We start from the raw sequence: 20,126 nt of genomic DNA, 5'->3' as shown, positions 1-20,126 counted from the left end.
CGTTCGGGGTCGCCCCAAGCAAGGCGCGAGCGGGCGCTTGCGCTGAGGAGGGGTGAGGACGGACGGGGCGGGGAGGGGCGAGGCCACCCGCCAATCGACCGCGAGTGCAGGGCAGGCCACCGCCCGCAGGGGGTGGGGAAGGGGCGGAGCCAGAGATTAGGCCGGAGGGGGGGCAGGGCGGGGTTGCGGCGCGCGCGCCCGCAGATGGGGAGGGACAGGAGCGTTCGTGGAGCGCGCAGGGAAGCTTCCGAGAGCGTGGGGCGAGCGTGGACTGTGGCGCGGAGCGGCGCGCCGGTGTGACTCCTTCCAGGCCCTCCTCCCGGCCCCAGCGAGGGCACTGTGTGGCAGTGGGGGCGCCGGGGCCCGCGAGGCCGGACGACGCGGCCGTGCCGGGCATGGTAGTCTGGGGCAACGCGGAAGGTGAGCGACCCCCGGCCGGCGGCGGGGTGGGGGAAGGGCGGGACCGGACACGCGCAACCCGGAGGTGCCGCAGCACCGTCCGGTGGCGGCCGAGCGCGGACGGCTGAGGCCGGCTGGAGAAGGTGCGCCGGTCGGGCACCGCGGCCGTTCTCTCGCGGCCTGGCGGCCCGTGGCGGTTCTAGCGCGGCGGCCGCCGGGTTATGTAACGGTGACCTCCCTTCCCCCTCCGCCAATGGCGCGGCCGGCCCGACCCCCTCACACAGCGGCCCGCGGAGGCGCCGCTAGACTACTGGCGCCTTCCTCTTTACCTTCCGCGTCCCCGTGTACCCCACGTCCCTCGCTTCTCTCCGCGGACGCCTCACGGCCCCGCTCCGGCCGCGCCGCAAACTCCCTCTCCTGCGCCGGCGCCTCGCCGGCCATTCAGCGCCGCGCCATTCATTCGTGCGCGCGTTTGGTCGCTTGTTCAAGGAGCGGCGCTGGGTGTCTACGGGGGCCGAGTGCGGTGTTTTCCGCAGCCTCTCGCCTCCTTGTGACCCCCGCCTCCGTTAACCTTTCATGAGGCATCTCACCCGTTGGGTCCCAGGATCGGGGCCAGACTATCTGGGGACAGCTTATGCTCTTATTTTCCTTTATCTGTTGCCTTCCTTTGCAGAGCACCTTTTTCCACCTCAGCACCTTTTTCCACCTCTCCATACAAGTGTCCCTTTCACACTTTTCACTCACTGTTAAGTCAGACCTGTGTACACGAAAGGGAGCGTTTCCCATGTCGTAAATCGCTCTTACTACGTAAACTGAGTTTGTAAAGAAATAACGTAATACATCGCTCCTTTTTTTTTTCTTCTTTAATTGCAGATGGTGTAAGTGTACTCTTTCTAAGTCTTCCCGGTCTTCTCAGGTCACGTACACAATAGAAATTATATCCTTTACATAAAAATGATGTGGACCAGCACATACTGTAAAAGGGCTTATAACTAACTCATAAGGACTTCGTGTCACAGTTCTTAGTTTTGGTGCCGGCCGGGTCTCTCCGGCGTCCACATTTGCTCTTTAGGTGGGGTGGGGCATACCATAACCTTGCTTCTTCCCGTGGCGGTACCGTCTACCTGTTTGCGAAACTTCCCGTCTCTGCATTCCCACATAGCCTTGATGTAGCTGGTGCACAAACTGCCAGCGAGTCCTCCCCTCCTTCTATTCCCTCTTTTGGACTCTTCGGACTCACCCGAAGTTCTTTCCAGTAATGCGCCATCTATGAGGATCTCATCCCTTAAATTCTTAGGGCTGTTTATTTGCCACTTTTGATTATCTTTTCATCCACATTCTGTATTCCTCCGACAGTCTTGTAGTCTCAAAGGCAGAGTCTGTTTTTTGTCATAGGACATTTCAGCTATTTTATGACAAACAGTCCATATTTCAGATATTTTCCTCCTAAAAAGGTAGGAATCATTCTTTTGAAGTTAATTTCTATAAAGTCTCAAGTAGAGAAATTTTCAGAATAATGAGTTTGAATATGTAAGACCATTCCATTTTCCCACCTCCATCTTCAAAACTCAGATTCTACATAACAGAAAGAAACCTTGTCCTCACTTGGAACAACCTGGTCATTAATAAGTTAGGAAGGCTACACAGAAATAGATATCTGCTAGTCCTTTCTTTGATAGCAGCTCTAGTAGAAAGACAAGGACTATGAAGTTACATGTAGATTTAAATTCTGATTCTGTCCTTTAGCTGTATGACCTTGGACAGTTTAAGTCACTAATATATGGTTTTTTTTCTCATCTGTAGAATGAATCAAAACTCCTTACCACAGACTATCAGGGCATTGCGTGGTTTGGCAGCTGTTAATCCTAACTTGACCTCTTAGCAACAGTGACTCTTCACTTCCCAAGGGCCTTTTGCCTTTTCTTGAACAAACCGAACTGCTCCTACCTTAGGTTATTACACTTGCTGTTCTTTTAGCTGGGCCACCACGTTTCCTACTGGTTATCTTACCTTTATATCTGTTTACTGTTCAGAGGTCATCCAGTGATCTCTAAAATAGAAGCCGACCCCTCGCTCTGTCACTTCTGATTGTTTCATTTTGCTTTATTCTCCACAGCATTTATTACTAGGCGAAGATACAGTATTTGCTTATTTATCAATTTCCCCCATTAGACATCTTTGCTCCATGACCTCCCACTATAGAGTAGAAGCATAATTATAAAGAAACAGATGATGTTTCTTGGCCAGGTCACACAGATAAGAAAGAACCCAAGATTTCAGTCTACTTCCACCTGATTCCACTCACCCAAGGTTATAACCAGTTTACTATGAGGCACATAAAAAACATGATTTCTGTTTGGAAATTTGCCAGTACGTTTTATCACATCATCTGTGCTGCTCCTCTTCACTAGTGGCAGTTTCATCACCGTTTGTAGCTAAGGTGTTTTTTTTTTCCTTTTAACTACTATTATACTTAGATGCCTATATATTGTATAAGTGCGAAGTATTTTAATAGGCTGATGATATGCAAAATAATTTTTTTCTAATTAAAGTCATTAAAAATAAAGCGGTGTGTGTCATGGTAGGTCAGCTTTGTAAGTATATAGTTTGAAAAAGTTGTATATGATGATGCTCATTAGATTTAGAAAAACACGAATGTCTTTAAATTTGCTTAAGGCTGAAATAAATTTCAGGTTGCAAGTAAATATTAATGAATAAAAATTAATGACATGTTTCTTCCGATATGGAGCAAATCTTTGTTATCTTTGTTTTTAATAAGTAAGGAGGGATACATGGTAGAGCGTTTTTGTACTGTGGTAAGCTTTGATGATTTTTGACATCTACTTGCAAGACTTAAAATTTGAAGGATATCTAAATTATGAGTTGTTGAGTTCTCAACACTCAAGTAGATTCAGAATGCTGGTGCAAGATTTAACTGACATCCCCAGTTCCCATGCCCCTACCCCACCCCCGCCTGCAGCTACCTGGGAGATAACGATGTTTCAGGCTGAAAGTCTCCTGCCTGCAGCCACCTGGGAGATAACAGGGTGCTTCAAACTGAAAATAAACTAAACAGCATACTGCTATGATCAGCCCATCGCACCCACAGCTGCCAGATAGCCAAACAGCCAACTAAGTTGAAAAACCCCTTTTTTCTTTCCCCTATAAAGCAAACCCCCTCTCCCCTAGGAGTTCGGAGTCCTGACCGCCTGTGGCAGGGCTCCCTCCCTGCTTGCTGATTCTCCCAATAAATAAACTTCTTTTTTCCTGCTCACTGCGTCTTAATGGCCTTCTGAGCAATGCCATTCTTACATTTTGGTGCCAAAACCTGGGATTGGGACATCAACTCAACCGGGACTCCTGAGTCGTTCTCAGGCCCTGAGCCAGCCCCAATCCTTGGACCTGGAATATCTCAGATCTCCATGAGTTGGCGGCTCGAGCTTCCCCTTTGGCTTGCTGACCCCATCCACCTCCTTTTTCCTCCAATTCCTTGCCCGAATGCCATTTACTCTCAGTCAACACCAGTCATTGGATTCATGGGTGAGTTCTTGCTTCCATCTCCTCCGGTTGTTCTGTTTCCTGAGACCACTCCGGGAAGTTCGGCCCTAAATCTGAGTGCTCAGTCAGAACCACTCCTGGAGTCTCCTGACTCCTCTGGTCAATCTGGACCCACTCTCCATGGCCTGATGACCCCTGGGGACGCCCAGGATGACTCAGTGCCTCTCCTGCTGGCCTTAGCCTCTCCACTCTCTGGTCAAAACGGGGACGCTCGTCTCGACAGATTGCAGAGCCGGGAACGACAGATTGCAGATTGCAGAGCCCGGAACGTTGGCTTGGATTCACCCTTCTCTTTCTTAGACTCACATTAACTCTAACCATTGTTATGGGAATCAGCCAGTCTGGGTGTTTAGTCCGTAATCTCAGACCTCTCCACCTAAATGGAGAAGTCAAGGCCCGTTGACTTCTCTTTATGTCCACTGTTGCGAGGCCCCAATATCCTCTGGATAACCAGAATTGGTGGCCGGAAAATGGGCACACTTGACTTTGGAGTTCTCACAGACCTCTACAGCTTTCTCCGGCGGTTGGGCAAGTGATCAGAAATTCCCTATGCTCAGGCTTTCTGGACCCTTCCGAGCAAACACTCTCTCTGCAGACAGCTCACTACCCACCAAATTCTTCTTGCCCAGGAAAAGCCGCCTTCCTCTCGACCCTCTGCACCCCATCTAACTTCTCCTTCCTCGGATACCTTCGATCCCACTGACTACCCATTTCCCTACGACCCTACACCAGACGCCCCCTTGCCCCCTTCAGAACCCCAGTCACCTGATTCCTCACAGTCCCCAGCGCCCCAAGACCCTGGACCTTCTCGCCATACACAATCTCGCGGCCCATCCCTACCTCCTCTTCCCTGGCTCCCTCCCCCTCCCATCAGCCTCGCCCTTCTGGTCTGTCCCCTCCACGAGGGAGGTCGCTGGTAGAGACAGTGTCATGCGAGTACACATCCCCTTCAGTTTGGCTGATCTTTTCCAAATTTGGCAGCATCTCAGCTCTTTCTCTGAGGACTCCACTCATTTCATCAAAAAGTTCAGATGCTTAACCCAGACCTATGACCTTACCTACCAGGACTTTACCACCATCCATATTTCTACCACAACCCCTGAAGAGAAAAATTGTATCTGGGTGGCTGCCACAGCTTATGCCGATGAGTTACATGCCAACAGACCAGCTGACACTGACCATCCCGTTGGTCAGTAGCAGTCTTCTATAATGTAGTTAGCTATTATGCTTTCTCATATTGGCAGGTAGTTGCCTTATGTACATAGAATGGTTTGAGAAATCTTCTACAGACCAGTCTGCTCTCTTGGCTTTATACATGAATTAAAAGATTAAGAGGGATGGGCAAAAAAGTTGATTGTGATGTGAATACTTTTTACCTGAACCCAGTAGCTGAGCAACCAAAATGTTGCTTATTGGCTTCAATCATTTCTGATCGTAACAAAGGCTAAAATGAGCTTTTCTGGAGGTTTATTTAGAAAATAGCTGAATCTTGCAAACTCCCATCATTTCTACACTTGAGATTAATAAGAATGGACTTAATATATTTCTACATTTCAGCAGTAGTCTGAATTACGTAATTGAAATTATGATCTGGATTCCTTGTTCTTTTGTTTTTATTTTCTTTGCGACTTTGCTGATACTTTTATTTCTCTTCATTTTTGTTGAATTTATCGGGGTGACACTGGTTAACAAAATTACACAGGCTTCAGGTGCATAATTCTACAACACATTATCTGTACACTGTATTCTGTGTTCACCATGCCAAATCAAGTCTCTGTCCATCACCATTTGTCCCCCCACCCCCCTAACCAATCACCATACTGTTGTCCCTGTCCATGAAGTTTTTCTTTTTTCTTTTTTGCTCAATCCCTCCACACCCCCACTCCCAACAGCTGTCAGCCTACTATCTATGAGTGTAACTGTTTTGCTTTAGTTTTTTTTTAAAGACTTATTTATTTTTAGAGCGCAGGGAAAGGAGGGAAGGAGAAGGGATAGAAACATAGATGTACGAGAGAAACATGGATTGTTGCCTCTTGCATGCTTCTCGACTAGGGACCTGGCCCACAACCTAGGCATGTGCCCTGGTCTGGAATCGAACTGACCACCTTTCAGTTTGCAGGATCATGCCCAACACACTGAGTCACACTAGTCAGGGCACTTGTTAGTTCATTTTGTTCATTAGATTTCATGTATGAGTGAGGTCATATGGTAATTGTCTGGTGTATTTTACTTAGCATAATGCTCTTCAGGTCCATCCATACTGTTGCAAAGAGTAAGATTTTCTTTTTTACAGCTGAGTAGAAAGATGCTGTACTTGCAGTTATTATTTCATTGTGAATGATATAAATCAGGACCTGCCCAATCAAGAGATAGAGAAAAGCCTGGGAGGGTTCCAAAGATGAAGTTTCAGTGTCCTCAGGACATCCTCCTCCTGCCACATCAATATACAATTACAAACCAGGAAAGCTCACCCAAGTCTTAGTGTCTAGAGTTTTTATTGGAATTTTATTACATAGGCATGATTGAATTCATTGGCCACATGGTTGAATTCAGCCTCCAGCCCCCCTCCTCTTCCAGGAGGTCGGCTGCTGTGTGGCTCAAAGCCCCAGCCCTCATGACATGGTTGGCCTTCCTATCATGGCCCACCCTAAACAGGGGCACACTGGAGATCACCTATTGATATAAAAGATGTGATCTTAGGGACCTACAGTGGTTAACAGAAACACTTAACAGTTGTGAAATTCCAAGCGTTTATAGAGTACCTCTCCTGCCTAGGAAACAGGGACAAAGGCCAGCCAAATTTTTTGTTACATAACAGTAACAAGTAAAAATAGACATTGGCCAATTTGTGACAGTTGAAAGTAGAACACATCTGTATAGTAGCCCAGTGATCTTTATTATACTAAAAATTGGCACAGGTTACATTTAAATATATGAGTGGGGACCAAAAAACCCGAATTTATTTATAAAAAATTGTATGTTTATTCTTACATGTTTTAACTTCAATCACCTTCAAAGTACTCTCTACTTGATGCAATGTACCACCTATTGAGACATTTTTCCCACTGCTCAAAACTGTTTCGAACTTGTCGATTTTTATTCCTTTTAGTGCTGCTGCCATTTTTTGTTTTACTTCTTTCCACATCAGCAAAACGTTTCCCTTTGAGGGCTTTGAGGGCTTTTTTCATCTGGGGAAACAAAAATTGCTTGGGGAGAGATCAGGTGAATGAGGGGAAGGGAGTGAAGGAATGGGTCATGTCGTTTCTTGGTCAGAAACTGCTGAACTCTCAGCACGGTGTGGGCAGGCATGCTCGTAAATCACCCGTCATGAAATGGGCAAATGCGTTGAAAGAGTCTTGCTCACGCTCGGAAAAATGATTTCCTTCTCTTCTTTGTGTGGGAGTTTCCCCTCATATGTATATAGAAAGATTGACTTCTGTTGAAATTTTTTTTAATTAATTCAAAAATATTTAAAACCAGGACTGGTGTTTGTGTAAGCCGAATATTTTATTTATAGAAATTCTGTTGTAGGTGGAGTTGTAAGCTACATACTTCTTGGTATTTTAAAAGCTCAGTAATTTAGGCTGTGAAAAGTTCGATCTTTAGTATTTTTTGAATTTGTAATTTTAGGCTTAGGTTATTACTCATTATTGTTACTGTTAAGTGAAAGGAACCCATGAAGTGAGATTTTTGTTGGTGAGGTGGAGGTATTGACAGTGTATTTGCTTTTAGAATTGTAAAATGTTTTAGTAACTTATTTTCCCAATTAATGGTCCTTTTGAATTTTCACCCCTGAGTTGAAGTTACTAGCTATTCAAGTTTACAATGCTGCAGGAGCAGGTTAATGTTCTTTTGCATATTTTATGTCCAATAGAAAATTTCTAATTGTCACTGGAAGGTTATAGTCTCTTGGAACCCACTGTGTGTTTCTCAGAAATATAATCTAATCATTTGGAGGTATAGAGTGCTAAATAAACTGTTACATTGAATAAGACTTCTAGTTCTAGTGTCTTTTGAACAATGTAGCATCTCCTTAGAATGTCATATCATCTTAAAAAGTAGTGGATTTTGTTGTTTTTTGTGTCATAGGGGGTTCTTGGCATGAAGCAAGGGAAAAGAGCCCATAAAGTAAAGGAGTGGCAGTTTCTTAAACATCCTACTCTTTGTTTTCACTTGCAGTTATGTAACTGAAACTCAGGTCCAGTTGCCTGCCACAACAAAAGCCAAACTCGTGAGACAGGTGCTGGTGCAAAAGAAAAGGTTTATTCAGCTGCCAGACCTGGGAGAATGGTGGACTCTGGTCTCAACGACCATCCCCACTTTCCTGTTTAAGCCCCGGGTTCTTACAGGGATAGGGAGGGGGAAGGCCTTTTTATTTTTTTTAGTCCAATTATCTTGCTAGCTTTTGGCGTGCTCCAGTCCCGTCAATTCATCTTTCTCACTTTTGGTGCACTTGGACCCTGTCCATTCATCTTTTAGCTTTTGGCCTGCTTGGATCCTGTCCTATGTTTCTAGGTTTTGGCATACTCAGTGTAAGACCTTCCCCCTGCATCATTTTGGCCAATGGTTGACTCCTCAGTGCTCCCTGTTTATAGTAATTATTACATTTAGTATAAGGATTTGTCAGGGGAAAGAAGGAGAAGGGTATAGTCAAGGAACAAGTAAGAAGGACCCATAGATTTAGACAACATGAACAAGTGTGGGGATTGACTGTGGGAGTGGGGTGGGGGTGGGGCAGGGGAGAGCAATGGTGGGAAAATTGGGACAACTATAATTGAACAGCAATAAAATTTTTTGAAAAAATATAAGGAATTGTGAGGAGAGAGAGATTTGTTAAAGATGAAATTGATAGCAGATCTAGAAAAGAGTGAATTTGACCATATTTTTGAATTGCACTTGTGTATTGGGATTTGTTTTTAGTTGTGCTTTTGTGTGTGCCAACTTACCTTGTAATTTCAGAAATCTGAGGCATGTGTGGATAGACTACACAAGGTGAGGACTTCTGCTAAGACAGGCTTAGAGATCTTAGTGTAGGTCAGCTCAGGAGGCCAAACCTCTGTCTCTGCTACCAGCACCATTCCCCATAATTTACATATACATAATTACACTTCTTTTCCTAACTTGTTACAAAGTAAGGTTCAAACTTCTTAGTAAGATATTCAGGGCCTTCTGTATATTTCCTCAACTACCTTATTAGTTATCCTATCACTGTCTCTGGCCATGTGGTCCTGAATACCAGCCAATTATAGAATGTTGCCTAAATGTAATCTTTTTTTTTCTTTTGTGTTTGATTATGAATTTTCCTTCTTCCTGAAATCCTCCTCTCTTCCCCTTCTACTTAAATCCTAGTCATTGTTCTGAGGTTAGATGCACCTCTTCAGAAAAGCCTTCTAGGATCTCTTCTTTATCATGAAGTTCGTTGCTGTTTTCTCCGTGCATGTACTTTGTGTTGTCAGGGCCTCTGATGTAGGCTCTTCTGTATTGTAGTTTTATGCAGTAGGTAACTTTGTTTTTTCTTACAGATAACTTTGCAATGTGGTTTATACTTACTTTACTCACCTGAAAACTGCAAGTTATAGTGAATGCTCAGTGAATGTCGAGTAAACTTTTATTATTTTTTTAGTTTTTAAAGTATATTTTATTGATTATGCTATGACAGTTGTCCCAATTGCTTCCCCTTTGCCCTCCTCCACCTTGGACCCTCCTTCCCTCCAACAGTCCCGCTCCCCTTAGTTCATGTCCATGGGTCGTGCATATAAGTTCTTTGGCTTCTTCATTTCCTATACTATTCTTAACATCCCCCTGTCTATTTTGTTTCTACCAATTATGCTTCTTAATCCCTGTATCTTTTCCCCCATTCTTCCCCTTCCCCCTCCCTGCTAATAATCCTCCAGTGATCTCTATGTATAGAGAGGGAATGGAAGTCTGGACAGGAGATAGTTTGTCAGTTGTAAAGTTTAAGTTGTTTGCTTAGTTTTTGTCTTTTAGATTCATTGTTGATAGTTGTGAGTTGTCATTTTACTGTTCATAGTTTTGATCTTCTTTTTCTTAAATATGTCTCTTTAACATTTCTTATGAGAAGGGCTTGATGATGATGAACTCCTTTAGCTTTATTACCTTGTCTGGGAAGCACTTTATCTGCCCTTCCTTTCTGAATGATAGGTTTGCTGGATAGAGTAATCTTGGTTGTAGGTCTTTGCTTTTTATCACTTTGAATACTTCTTGCCAATCCCTTCTTCCCTGCAAAGTTTCTTTTGAGAAATCAGCTGACAGTATTATGGGAATTCCTTTGTAGGTAACTCACTGCTTTTCTCTTGCTGCTTTTAAGATTCTCTCTTGCCCTGGCTGGTGTGGCTCAGTGGATTGAGCACTAGCCTGCGAACCAAAGGGTCTCCTGTTCGATTTCCAGTTAGGGCATATGCCTGGGTTGTGGGCCAGGCTCCTAGTTGGGGGCATATGAGAGGCAACCACACATTGATGCTTCTCTCCCTCTCTTTCTCCTTCCCTTCCCCTTTCTCTAAAAATAAATAAATAAAATCTTTTTTAAAAAATTGTTTATCTTTAAGCTATGGCATTTTAATTATGATGTGTCTTGGTGTGGTCCTCTTTGTGTCTAGCTTGTTTGGGACTCTGTACTTCCTGGACTTGTATGTATTTCCTTCACCAAATTAAGGAAGTTTTCTTTGTTTTTTAAAATAAATTTTCTTTTTTAAGTATATTTTATTGATTATGTTGTTACAGTAGTCCCAATTTCTTTTCTCTTTGCTCCCCTCTTCCCAGTACCCTCCTTCCCTCCAGCAATCCCACCCCACCCCCCTTAGTTCATGTCCATGGGTCGTGCATATAAGTTCTTTGGCTTCACCCTTTCCTATATTATTCGTAACTTCCCTCTGTCTATTTTGTACCAACCAGTTATGCTTCTTAGTCCCTGCACCATTTCCCCATTTCTCCTCCTTCCCCCTCCCAGCTGATAACCCTCCAAATGATCCCCCTACCTATGATTCTGTTCCTGTTCTGCTTTGCATAGTTTGTTTTTATTTTTATTTTTTAGATTCATTTGTTGATAGTTGTGAGTTTGGTGTCATTTTAGTGTTCATAGTTTTGATCTTCTTTTTCTTAAATAAGTCCCTTTGACATTTCATATAATAATGGCTTGGTGATGATGAACTCCTTTAGCTTTACCGTGTCTGGGAAGCACTTCATCTGCCCTTCCATTCTAAATGATAGCCCTGCTGGATAGAGTAACCCTGGTTGCAGGTTCCCTTTCATCACATTGAATACTGCTCGCCACTCCCTTACTGCCTGCAAAGTGTCCTCTGAGAAATCAGCTGATAGTCCTATAGGCACCCCCCTTGTAGGCAACTCTCCGCCTCTCTCTTGCTGCCCCCAGGACACTCTCTATCTTTCACCTTTGGCATCTCAATCATGATGCGTCCTGCTGTGGACCCCTCTGGGTCCAGCTTGCCCGGGACCCTTTGTGCTTCCCAGACCTGTATGTCCATCTCCTTGGCAAAATTTGGGAAGTTTTCCTCATTTTTTTCAATTCTTTCTTCCTCATTCTGCACTAGTTGACTTTTTTTTTCTTCCTTATATTCCAAATCATTGATTTGAACCCCAGTTTCCTTCCCTTCACCATTGATTTTGTGTGGACTTTCCTTTGTTTCACTTAGCATTGCCTTCACTTCTCTTATGCGTTTGCCGTACTCCAGCATATCTGTCAAGCCTGTGAGCATCTTTATCACCAGTGTTTTGAACTCTGCATCTGTAAGGATGGCTATCTCCTCGTTTGTTAGGTTGGCTATCTCCTCGTGACTTAGTTCTCCCACTGGAACCTTGATCCGTTTCCCCTATTGGGCCATACTTTTCTGTCTCCTCATTCTGATAGGCTTCAGTGTTTGTTTGCCTCTGTGTCCCAGGTAGAACTGTCGCTCCTGTTATGTTGTAAGGGGCGGAGCCTTAGGTAATGGTCAGTACAGGGCATCCTGTTTTGCTACATTGTTGTGCTGTGGGGGGGGGCGGTCTGAGAGGGAACAATGCCGCTTGCTCAGCACTGGCCCCTTTTCCAGGCACTTCTCCCACTTCCGTATAGGACTGGCGCCTCTCTAGCTGTTGCCCTGGCCGTTGTTCCCAGAATGTGTGTGTCTGCCAATGGTCTAGGACCGTGGGGGCCCTTTAAAAAAGTGGACTCTGCTGGGAGACCAGCAGTTTCTGCCTCTGTACCCACCCCCACTTGTTTTCACAGTCAGAAGCAATGAGGCTTTATTTTCCCTGGCACTGAAACCATGAGCTGTGCAGTCTGGTCTGGTGCTAGGAATGCTCCCCAGGTGTCCCTCTCAACCTTTTTAAATGGGTGACTACACTTTCTGCTGGCCTGCCGCTTCCGCCACACCACGTCCTCTCTGCCTCGACTCCGCCCCTCCTACCTGTCTGGATGAATATTTTTTCTTTATATCTTTGTTTGTTGGACTTTCATGCAGCTCAATTTTCTGGAACTTCTGGTTGTCTCTAGTTTTGAGGTACTTATATTCCTTCTTTGTTGTGGAGGGAAATGCAGCATGTCTGTCTAGGCCTCCATCCTGGCTGGAAGTCCCAGAAGTTGCAATTAAAAAAAATTTTTGTGTGTGTAGCTTTCCTCTTTTTCAGCAGGAAGTTTGATCAAGTAGAGTTTCTGTCAAGTAGAATTTGAGTGTATAAAATGAAAATGCTTCTTGTTTCCTTTTCCCTTTTGGGGGTATTAATATTTGAATCCTGGACCAATAGGAGTTTGCTATACCAGGGTCAAATTATTAAAGTAATGAAATGACAATTTTAAGTCATTCATTTCATTTACTTTTCAAAGCTTCAAACATTTGTCTGGGATAGCTTTATTATCTAGGATGGGGGAAAAGACCTTTAAAATCTGTTTTGTTTTTTATGGTTATTACAGCTTTGTTTCATATTTTCTACCCTCATTAACACATCAGTAAGGATTTTCATATTGGTCTTTCTCAGTGGATAGCCAATATATCTTAAATAAATATGGCTCTTAAATGATTGGGCAAATGAATTAAACAGAAAGCATATGGTATTTTTTAATTTGCCTCATTGGATTGTTTCATTTAATTTTTGTATGTATGCCTCCCTAACATAATGGCCAGAACTTCCAAACTCTCTTCCCTTAGTAGAGCATATATGTGGATTCAGTTTACAGTATTCCCTCACTTGTCGCGGGTATTATGTTCCAGAACCCCCCTGCGAAGTAGGAACCTTACATTCTACACTCTTAAACCTATGTAACATTTTTTAACAACGTATACAGTACTACAAAATCCCGCGATATAGTAAAAAATCCACGATAATTAAATATAGTATTTTTTTAAATCCCGCAATACAGTGAGGCCACGATAAGTGAACTGCGATATAGAGAGGGACTACTGATAAAGTCAAGAGCTATGTGTTAACACATTTCCCAGATTCTTTTAAGGTAAGGGGCGAAGTCTTGAGGAACTATCCAAAGTTAGCCTCTTGAAAACAAGTATTTAGCAGAGCAAATAGGGCAGTTCTGGGACCCACAGTGAACTTTTGGTAGCCATGCCCCCCTACCTTTGACAAGTTAATAAAACAAAACTGTTCTCTCCCTCAGCCCCCACAGCACCTAGTCAGGGTTAATCACTTTGCCTGCTGTCCACAGAGCTCTTTGTACATGGTCCTTATATTTCTGTTGGATGTAATCTTTGAGTACGTCTCTGCATATCATACCTTTTAAAAGTAGACAGTAAAAATTAATAATTGATATAAATATCAGCAAGGAGAAACTATACATCTCACATTATACTAAGAATAGAAATATGTATTTAAAAGAAAATATCTGCTGTTATGTTCTAAGGTGCTACTTAATAACAAGTTCCTATAAACCATATATCAAAGCTGATTTGACTTGGATAATAAATAAGGCTTATCCAGTGATATATGGAATTTGTTGAAAATTCTTAAATAGAAATTGTGTTAGTTTATGAAGGATAATGCAGTCATGTCTCAAGATGTAGCCATTATCAAGTCTTGTCTCAAGATGACTTACGCTTTCACATATAACTCATTTTATTCCTTGCTAGCCACTAAGCCAGCTGACACTTAAGATGAGCTATCATTTGGTCATTTTGATGGTCAAGTGTTACCTTAAGGAAAATGCCAGATTTCCTAGTTTATCAGTGATAATCTTCCTGCATCAAATATCCTATGTCAGTGATTTTCAACCTTTTTCATCTCATGGCTCATATAAACTAATTACTAAAATTCTGTGGCACACCAAAATATATATTTTTGCTGATTTGACAAAAAAGGTGGTAGTTTTGATTCATTAACTTTGTATGGCTATTATGTTGGCTGTTGTCATTTTTTATTTGACAACTTAAGGGAAAAGAGGTCAGTCCCCTGACTTAAATAGTCAGGTATTACATGTTTTAAAAATTCTTGCAGCATACCGACTGAAAATCGCTGTTCCTGGATATACTGTTTTACTTGACTTCTTTTAGGGTTTTTTGCATAAAAGATGAGTTACACTATGAATGCACTCTTTAAGTGTCCAGTACTTAATAGTAAAGACAGAGTTTAAGTTTAAGTGCCATGTTATAGGTCAATTTATGAAGGAATGTTTTCTTAGGTTCTGTTAACACTAATTAATTGTTAACAAATAATCACAACCATAGTCAGATTTGATGTTTTATGTAAGGTGTTAGGGTTGATGCTCAAGAATGCATAAAATTTTTTCCTGTTTAATTTGAAGTAGTTATAATTTAAACCTGATACTTATCTGTAGATGTGTGTTTTTAGGCACAAATTTCACTTGTAAAACAGGAGAATGAGAGGTTTTGGGAGAAGTTTTCTCAATATTATACTTTTAACATTTATGAATTAAACATTTGTATTTTAACAAAATAGAGAAAGACTCAAATAGAGAGCAGGCTGACAGCTGTTGGGGACAGTTGGAGTGTGAAGGGTGGAGCAAAAAAGGGAAAAAAAGAAAGAACTTACAGACATGGACAACAGTGTGGTGATTGTCTAGGGGAGGTGGGGGAAGGTATAGGGGAGATAAATGGTGATGGATGGAGACTTGACGTGGGGCAGTGAACACACAATAGAGAGTACAGACAATGTTGTAGAATTGTGCACCTGAAACCTGTATTTATTGGGGTGATACTGGTCAACAAAATTATACAGGTTCAGGTGCACAATTCTACAACACATCACCTGTACACGGTATTGTGTGTTCACCGCCCCACGTCAAGTCTATGTCCATCACCATTTATCTCCCCTATACCTTCCCTCACCTAAACATTCGCATTTTAATTTCTCATTTTTCTTGATACTGTAATAAAATACCAATTAGTAGTATGTTATGTTATAAAATTGATTTGTTTTTCCCCCCCCAATACAGAGGCTCCACCATGAGACGAGGTGGATGGAGGAGACGAGCTGAAAATGATGGCTGGGAAAAATGGGTGTGTTTTAAAAAAATAAAAATAATTATATTGAACTGTCTAGGTATTTTTCATTTTACCTATAGTTTATAATGTCACTTAAGGCATTTTCTAAGTTGCAAATCACTTCAGACACCAACTCTTGAGTTTTGACAATGTAGTGAAAGCTCAAAGTTTAACCCCTAAACTTGCAAAAACTTTATAGAGGAAATAAATATTCTAGTGCACAAAATTTATTATGTGATAATTTAATTGCAGCATTGCTAATAATACTGAGAAACAGAAAAACATAGATATCCAATAATAGGGAATTGGTTAAATAAATTATATAGTGGAATACTGTACAACCATTATTTAGCTTTTCATTCTTAACCTGGAAGATGGCCAGATTTAAAGGGTGTTGTGTTATAAAGGAATATTGATTTTTGTAAAACTGCTATGCTCTGAGGCATAGACATAAACTTTGAAAATAAGATCCCAAAATGTTAACAATGAATGGGATCATAGCTAATTTAAAGTTTCTTCTTTATATCTTTCAAAAACATTTTTCTTACTCTGAGCATATACTATTTGAGTAATCAAAAACAATGAAGTCATTTCCACTTTGGAAAAATGTATACCAGTCTACATAACTTAGTTTTCTTTTAATCAGTTAATTGATAATTTTTTATCTAGGTAAATCAGTAAAGACTTAATTGATCATTTAAATCAGTTAAATGTAATTATTTCAATATTCAGCAAAAGTGTAACTGAATTCAGCTATACTTTCTAAAAGTCTGTAGGAAAATAATGTTTTTACATTCTTTTGGGGGTTTCTGTTAGCTAATGAAAATTAGTACTACCGTCAGATTGATTATGTCCAGAATTTAGCGACTTAATTGTTTATTCTATTCTTATCTACATGTATGGAAACTGTACTGGTTTGTTGAACTGCTTCATTTTACTTGAAGTTATTAATTTTAAGCTTCCTATATACATAATATAGTGAAAGCCAGTCTAAAATATACTCTTACTGACCTCTTGTCAAATTTTAATTGGTTTAAATTTTGGTGTAAGTTTTACTTGATTTTATAGAAAAGAACAATATTTTGTGGCATTAAACTCATTATTTTTGACTTTTTAAAATAACTTATTAAGAGTGTTAAATAATTATTAATATTGAATCAACAGAGAGAAATGTCTCTTTTGACCTGCCTATTTTATTGCCTTGCCTCTGGTTCATGTTTATAATTACAGCTTTGTCATATTATGTCTTGGTTGCTGGCACAGAGTAAAGTCCTTTTGTTTATTTATTTTTAAATAGAAATTTCTTTAAAGGGGGGGGAGGGAGAAAATATGACTTTTGTGATTGGTGTTTACCTTTTCTTTAATTCTAGGGTGGGTATATGGCCGCCAAGGTCCAGAAATTGGAAGAACAGTTTCGATCAGATGCCGCTATGCAAAAGGATGGAACTTCAACTACGATTTTTAGTGGAGTTGCCATCTATGTTAATGGATATACAGGTTGAGTACTTTTTAGGTACCCTCTTTTGGTATGCACTTGTATTAGGATTGAGATATTTAAATTCTGTTTTTAATCATTTATTTTGTATATAAAAAATATAAAAATAAAATCCTTTGCTTAGGTACTCTTTCACTTTTGCTTTCTATTCCACCTATGCCTGCTGTTGTCTTTTATTCTAACTTTTATCAAAGTATACAGTTTTAAAAAGTCAAATGAGGTTTAAAATTTAAAAAAACAGTAGTCATCTTGCTTAAACAGCTGATTGGAAGCTCATCACATGTGTGGGGCTTATATACTGTGAGCTTCAATATAGGGGGATTTGGTAAGTCTAATTTATTGGTTAATCTTCCACTTTATTGATCTGTAAATCCTTTGGGGCTGGTAGGGGAGTATGGTATGTGTCTCAGATTTCCCACACTCTTGCTTGGAGAAGGGTATAATCTAGCAGCCAGCATTTTGGTTGGCCAAAGGGGAAGGAAGAGGTCAGAAGTAGAATTTTATTTACTTTCCTGGTTTGTTTGTTTTTTTAAATCCCCTGTATTGCTTCTCCCTTTCTACTATACCTGTTGTCATTAGGTCAGTATCTGGAAGGAACAGGATAGTCTTTGTGAGTGGGAGAGATTTGGAATTCTAATCTGTCTCTTACACAGAAGTTCAACGGTGAACTTCTTGTTTTACCACCTGTTCACTTGTCCATTTTTGGAGGTGCCTTGTGCCCCTATTTCATGAGTTTCTCTTGGTTTCACTGGCACCAAGCAGCCTCTTCTGGGCTTCCACACAGCCAGCTTGGATTTTAGCTTTCGCTGCTCTGCAAAGTCAGTTACCACTTGCTCACTGGTTGTCAGATGTTAGTGCCAAAGTTTCTCTTCATTCTCTTCAGAATTTCCTTCCTATTAAGATCACTTTAGTGTATTTTTTTTATGTGAATGGCTATAAATAGTTGTGTCAACCTCTTACACTTTTTCCTCCCCACTTCTCAACTGGCTGATACCTGAGATCTTAAAGATAAGCTTCCCCTTGATTAATTGTCTTCCTACTGGTGTAGCTGGCTTCTGCGGGGGGCTGTGGCTCCTTGTTATTTGTCTTCATCTGAGCATTTTATAAGATCTTATTATAGTTAACCTGTTTATTAGACAAGAGCAAGAGCCACATTTTCATATTTTCATTACTACTATATCCTTGATACCTCTACAGTGACTGGGTGTAACCACTCAGGAAATATTTGTTGAATTTTAAAGTTGTTTTAATTAACATATATTTTTCTTGTTGAGTTTTATCAGATGTCATTGACAATGAATTTTAGTCTAAGAATGTTATCTCAAAAGTGAATTGCTGGTGCAGCTTTGGGAAAGTTCACGTGCAACTTTTCTACTTAAGTATTCTGGAATATTCAGGCTCCCCTAGACCTTCCTGAGATGCATTATAAAAGATTTAGCATGTTAACAAAAAGAAATAAACATTGCTTGTTACATTAGCAAGTTATGGAAGTCTCCAATTTGCAAGGGCACCCTTATTTCACATAAGAGGAAGAAGAAGAGATTGTGTGGGGGGAAAAAATTAAGTATTGTAGTAATCATTACCATGGTAGAGAATCTGGAATTCTAATTATTTTCATCACTGACTTTTGTGTCAGCATAAGACATTTTCTCTTTGAACCCATTTTGTTTGGACCCATTATTATCACTATCCCTTTCTTTAGGATAGAGATAATATTAATTTTTACTCTTGTTATTGTTAGTTTACATTATAATTCTACAAATAAAGTTCCATTATGTAGAATTTCATAGGGATATACAAATTGTGGTGATAGAATTTATTTAGAAAAATATTTTGTTTTAGTGAATACTTTGCAGCTTTTTAGATAAAACAATTAACATCCTCTCTGAAATGAATTAGCAAGTAAAGAATAGTGCTTTAGATGTAGTAAGACAAGGAGGGAATGCTGTTTTATTGTTAATTCTTAATCATGCTCCCTGTAGACTTCTTTTTTTTTTTCCTTAAGATTTTATTTATTTATTTTTAGAGAGAGGGGAAGGGAGGAAGAAAGAGAAACAGCAATGTGTGGTTGCCTCTTGCATGTCCCCAACTGGGGACCTGGCCCACAACCCAGGCATGTCCCCTGACTGGAAATTGAACCTGAGACCCTTTGGTTTGCAGGCTGGCACTCAATCCACTTAGCTACACCAGCCAGAGCTCCCTGCAGACTTTAATATTCCAAGTTTTCTTGATTCTTTTAAAACTCCCAATTCTGCCATCTGAACTTCTCTTTGATAATCCTTGTTCTTTCCAACCCAGTTAGCATTAAACTTCAGCTTAGAGATAAGATCTTCCACATTTTGGATACTCTGCCTCTGTCAACCCATTCTCTCTTCCTTTTTCCCTCCCCAAAAGCATCTTTTCCCTGTTAAGGTTAACTTTTTTGTCTTTCATCTTTTTTTTTTTTTTATTAAAAATTTTTTGAGATAATTGCAGAATCACATGCAGTTTTAAGAAACAACACAACTCATGAATCCTTTGCCCAGTTTCTTCCAATGGAAACATCTTATAAACCATAGCAGCGTAGCAATCAGGAAATTAATATTGATACAGTCAAAATATAGAACATTTCCACACCACAAGGATCCTTCATGCTGCCCTTTTGTAGCCACACCTAGTTCCTTCCCTTCTGCTTTCAGTCCCTGGCAACTACTAATCTGGGCTCCATTTCTATACTTGTCATTTCAAGAATGTTACACAAATAGTACCTACAGTATATAACCTTTTGGAATTGGCTTTTCAAACTCAGCACAATACTCTGGAGAGTCATCCAAATCATTGTATATATCAGTAATTTTTTTCTTTTTCATTGCTGAGTTGTCTTCCATCATTTGTATGTTCTACGGTTTGTTAACCATTCACCTGTTTAAGAACATATGGGTTATTTCCTGGTTTTGACTATGAACACTCATGTACATAAGAGTGCAATTGCTAGGTCATATTGTGGTTGCATGTTTAATTTTTTTAAGGAACTGGCCAACTTTCTCAAGTGGCTGTACTATTTTACATTCCCACAAGCAATTTGAGCGATTCGTTTTTTCTGTATCCTTGTCAGTAATGTATTTTATTTTAAACATTTTAGTAGGTGTGTAGTGATATCTCATTATAGTTTTATTTTGTATAACAGTTGTTATGCATCCTCACCAGCATTTTTGTTTTGTGTTTTAATTAAT

The 20,126-nt window shown here is 40.7% G+C and overlaps 1 protein-coding gene across 2 annotated transcripts in view; it reads left to right on the top strand.

The window, feature by feature from the left end:
* Window positions 1-225: 225 nt before the first annotated feature.
* The window catches only part of REV1 (REV1 DNA directed polymerase), an 80,148-nt gene continuing 60,247 nt past the window's right edge, over window positions 226-20,126 (top strand). For both annotated transcript variants that reach the window (XM_090281784.1, XM_090281783.1), the window contains exons 1-3: window positions 226-420; window positions 15,371-15,434; window positions 16,790-16,916. In XM_090281784.1, the coding sequence (XP_090137910.1) occupies window positions 15,381-15,434; window positions 16,790-16,916 (181 nt within the window). In that variant the 5' untranslated portion in view covers window positions 226-420; window positions 15,371-15,380. The remainder of the gene's footprint in view (window positions 421-15,370; window positions 15,435-16,789; window positions 16,917-20,126) is intronic.

This window comes from Furipterus horrens, unplaced genomic scaffold (assembly GCF_987537825.1).
Source record: "Furipterus horrens unplaced genomic scaffold, mFurHor1.1.pri manual_scaffold_6, whole genome shotgun sequence".
Taxonomy (NCBI): domain Eukaryota; kingdom Metazoa; phylum Chordata; class Mammalia; order Chiroptera; family Furipteridae; genus Furipterus; species Furipterus horrens.
Note: the sequence above shows the minus strand (reverse complement) of the source record. Positions and strands in the feature narration are given on the sequence as shown.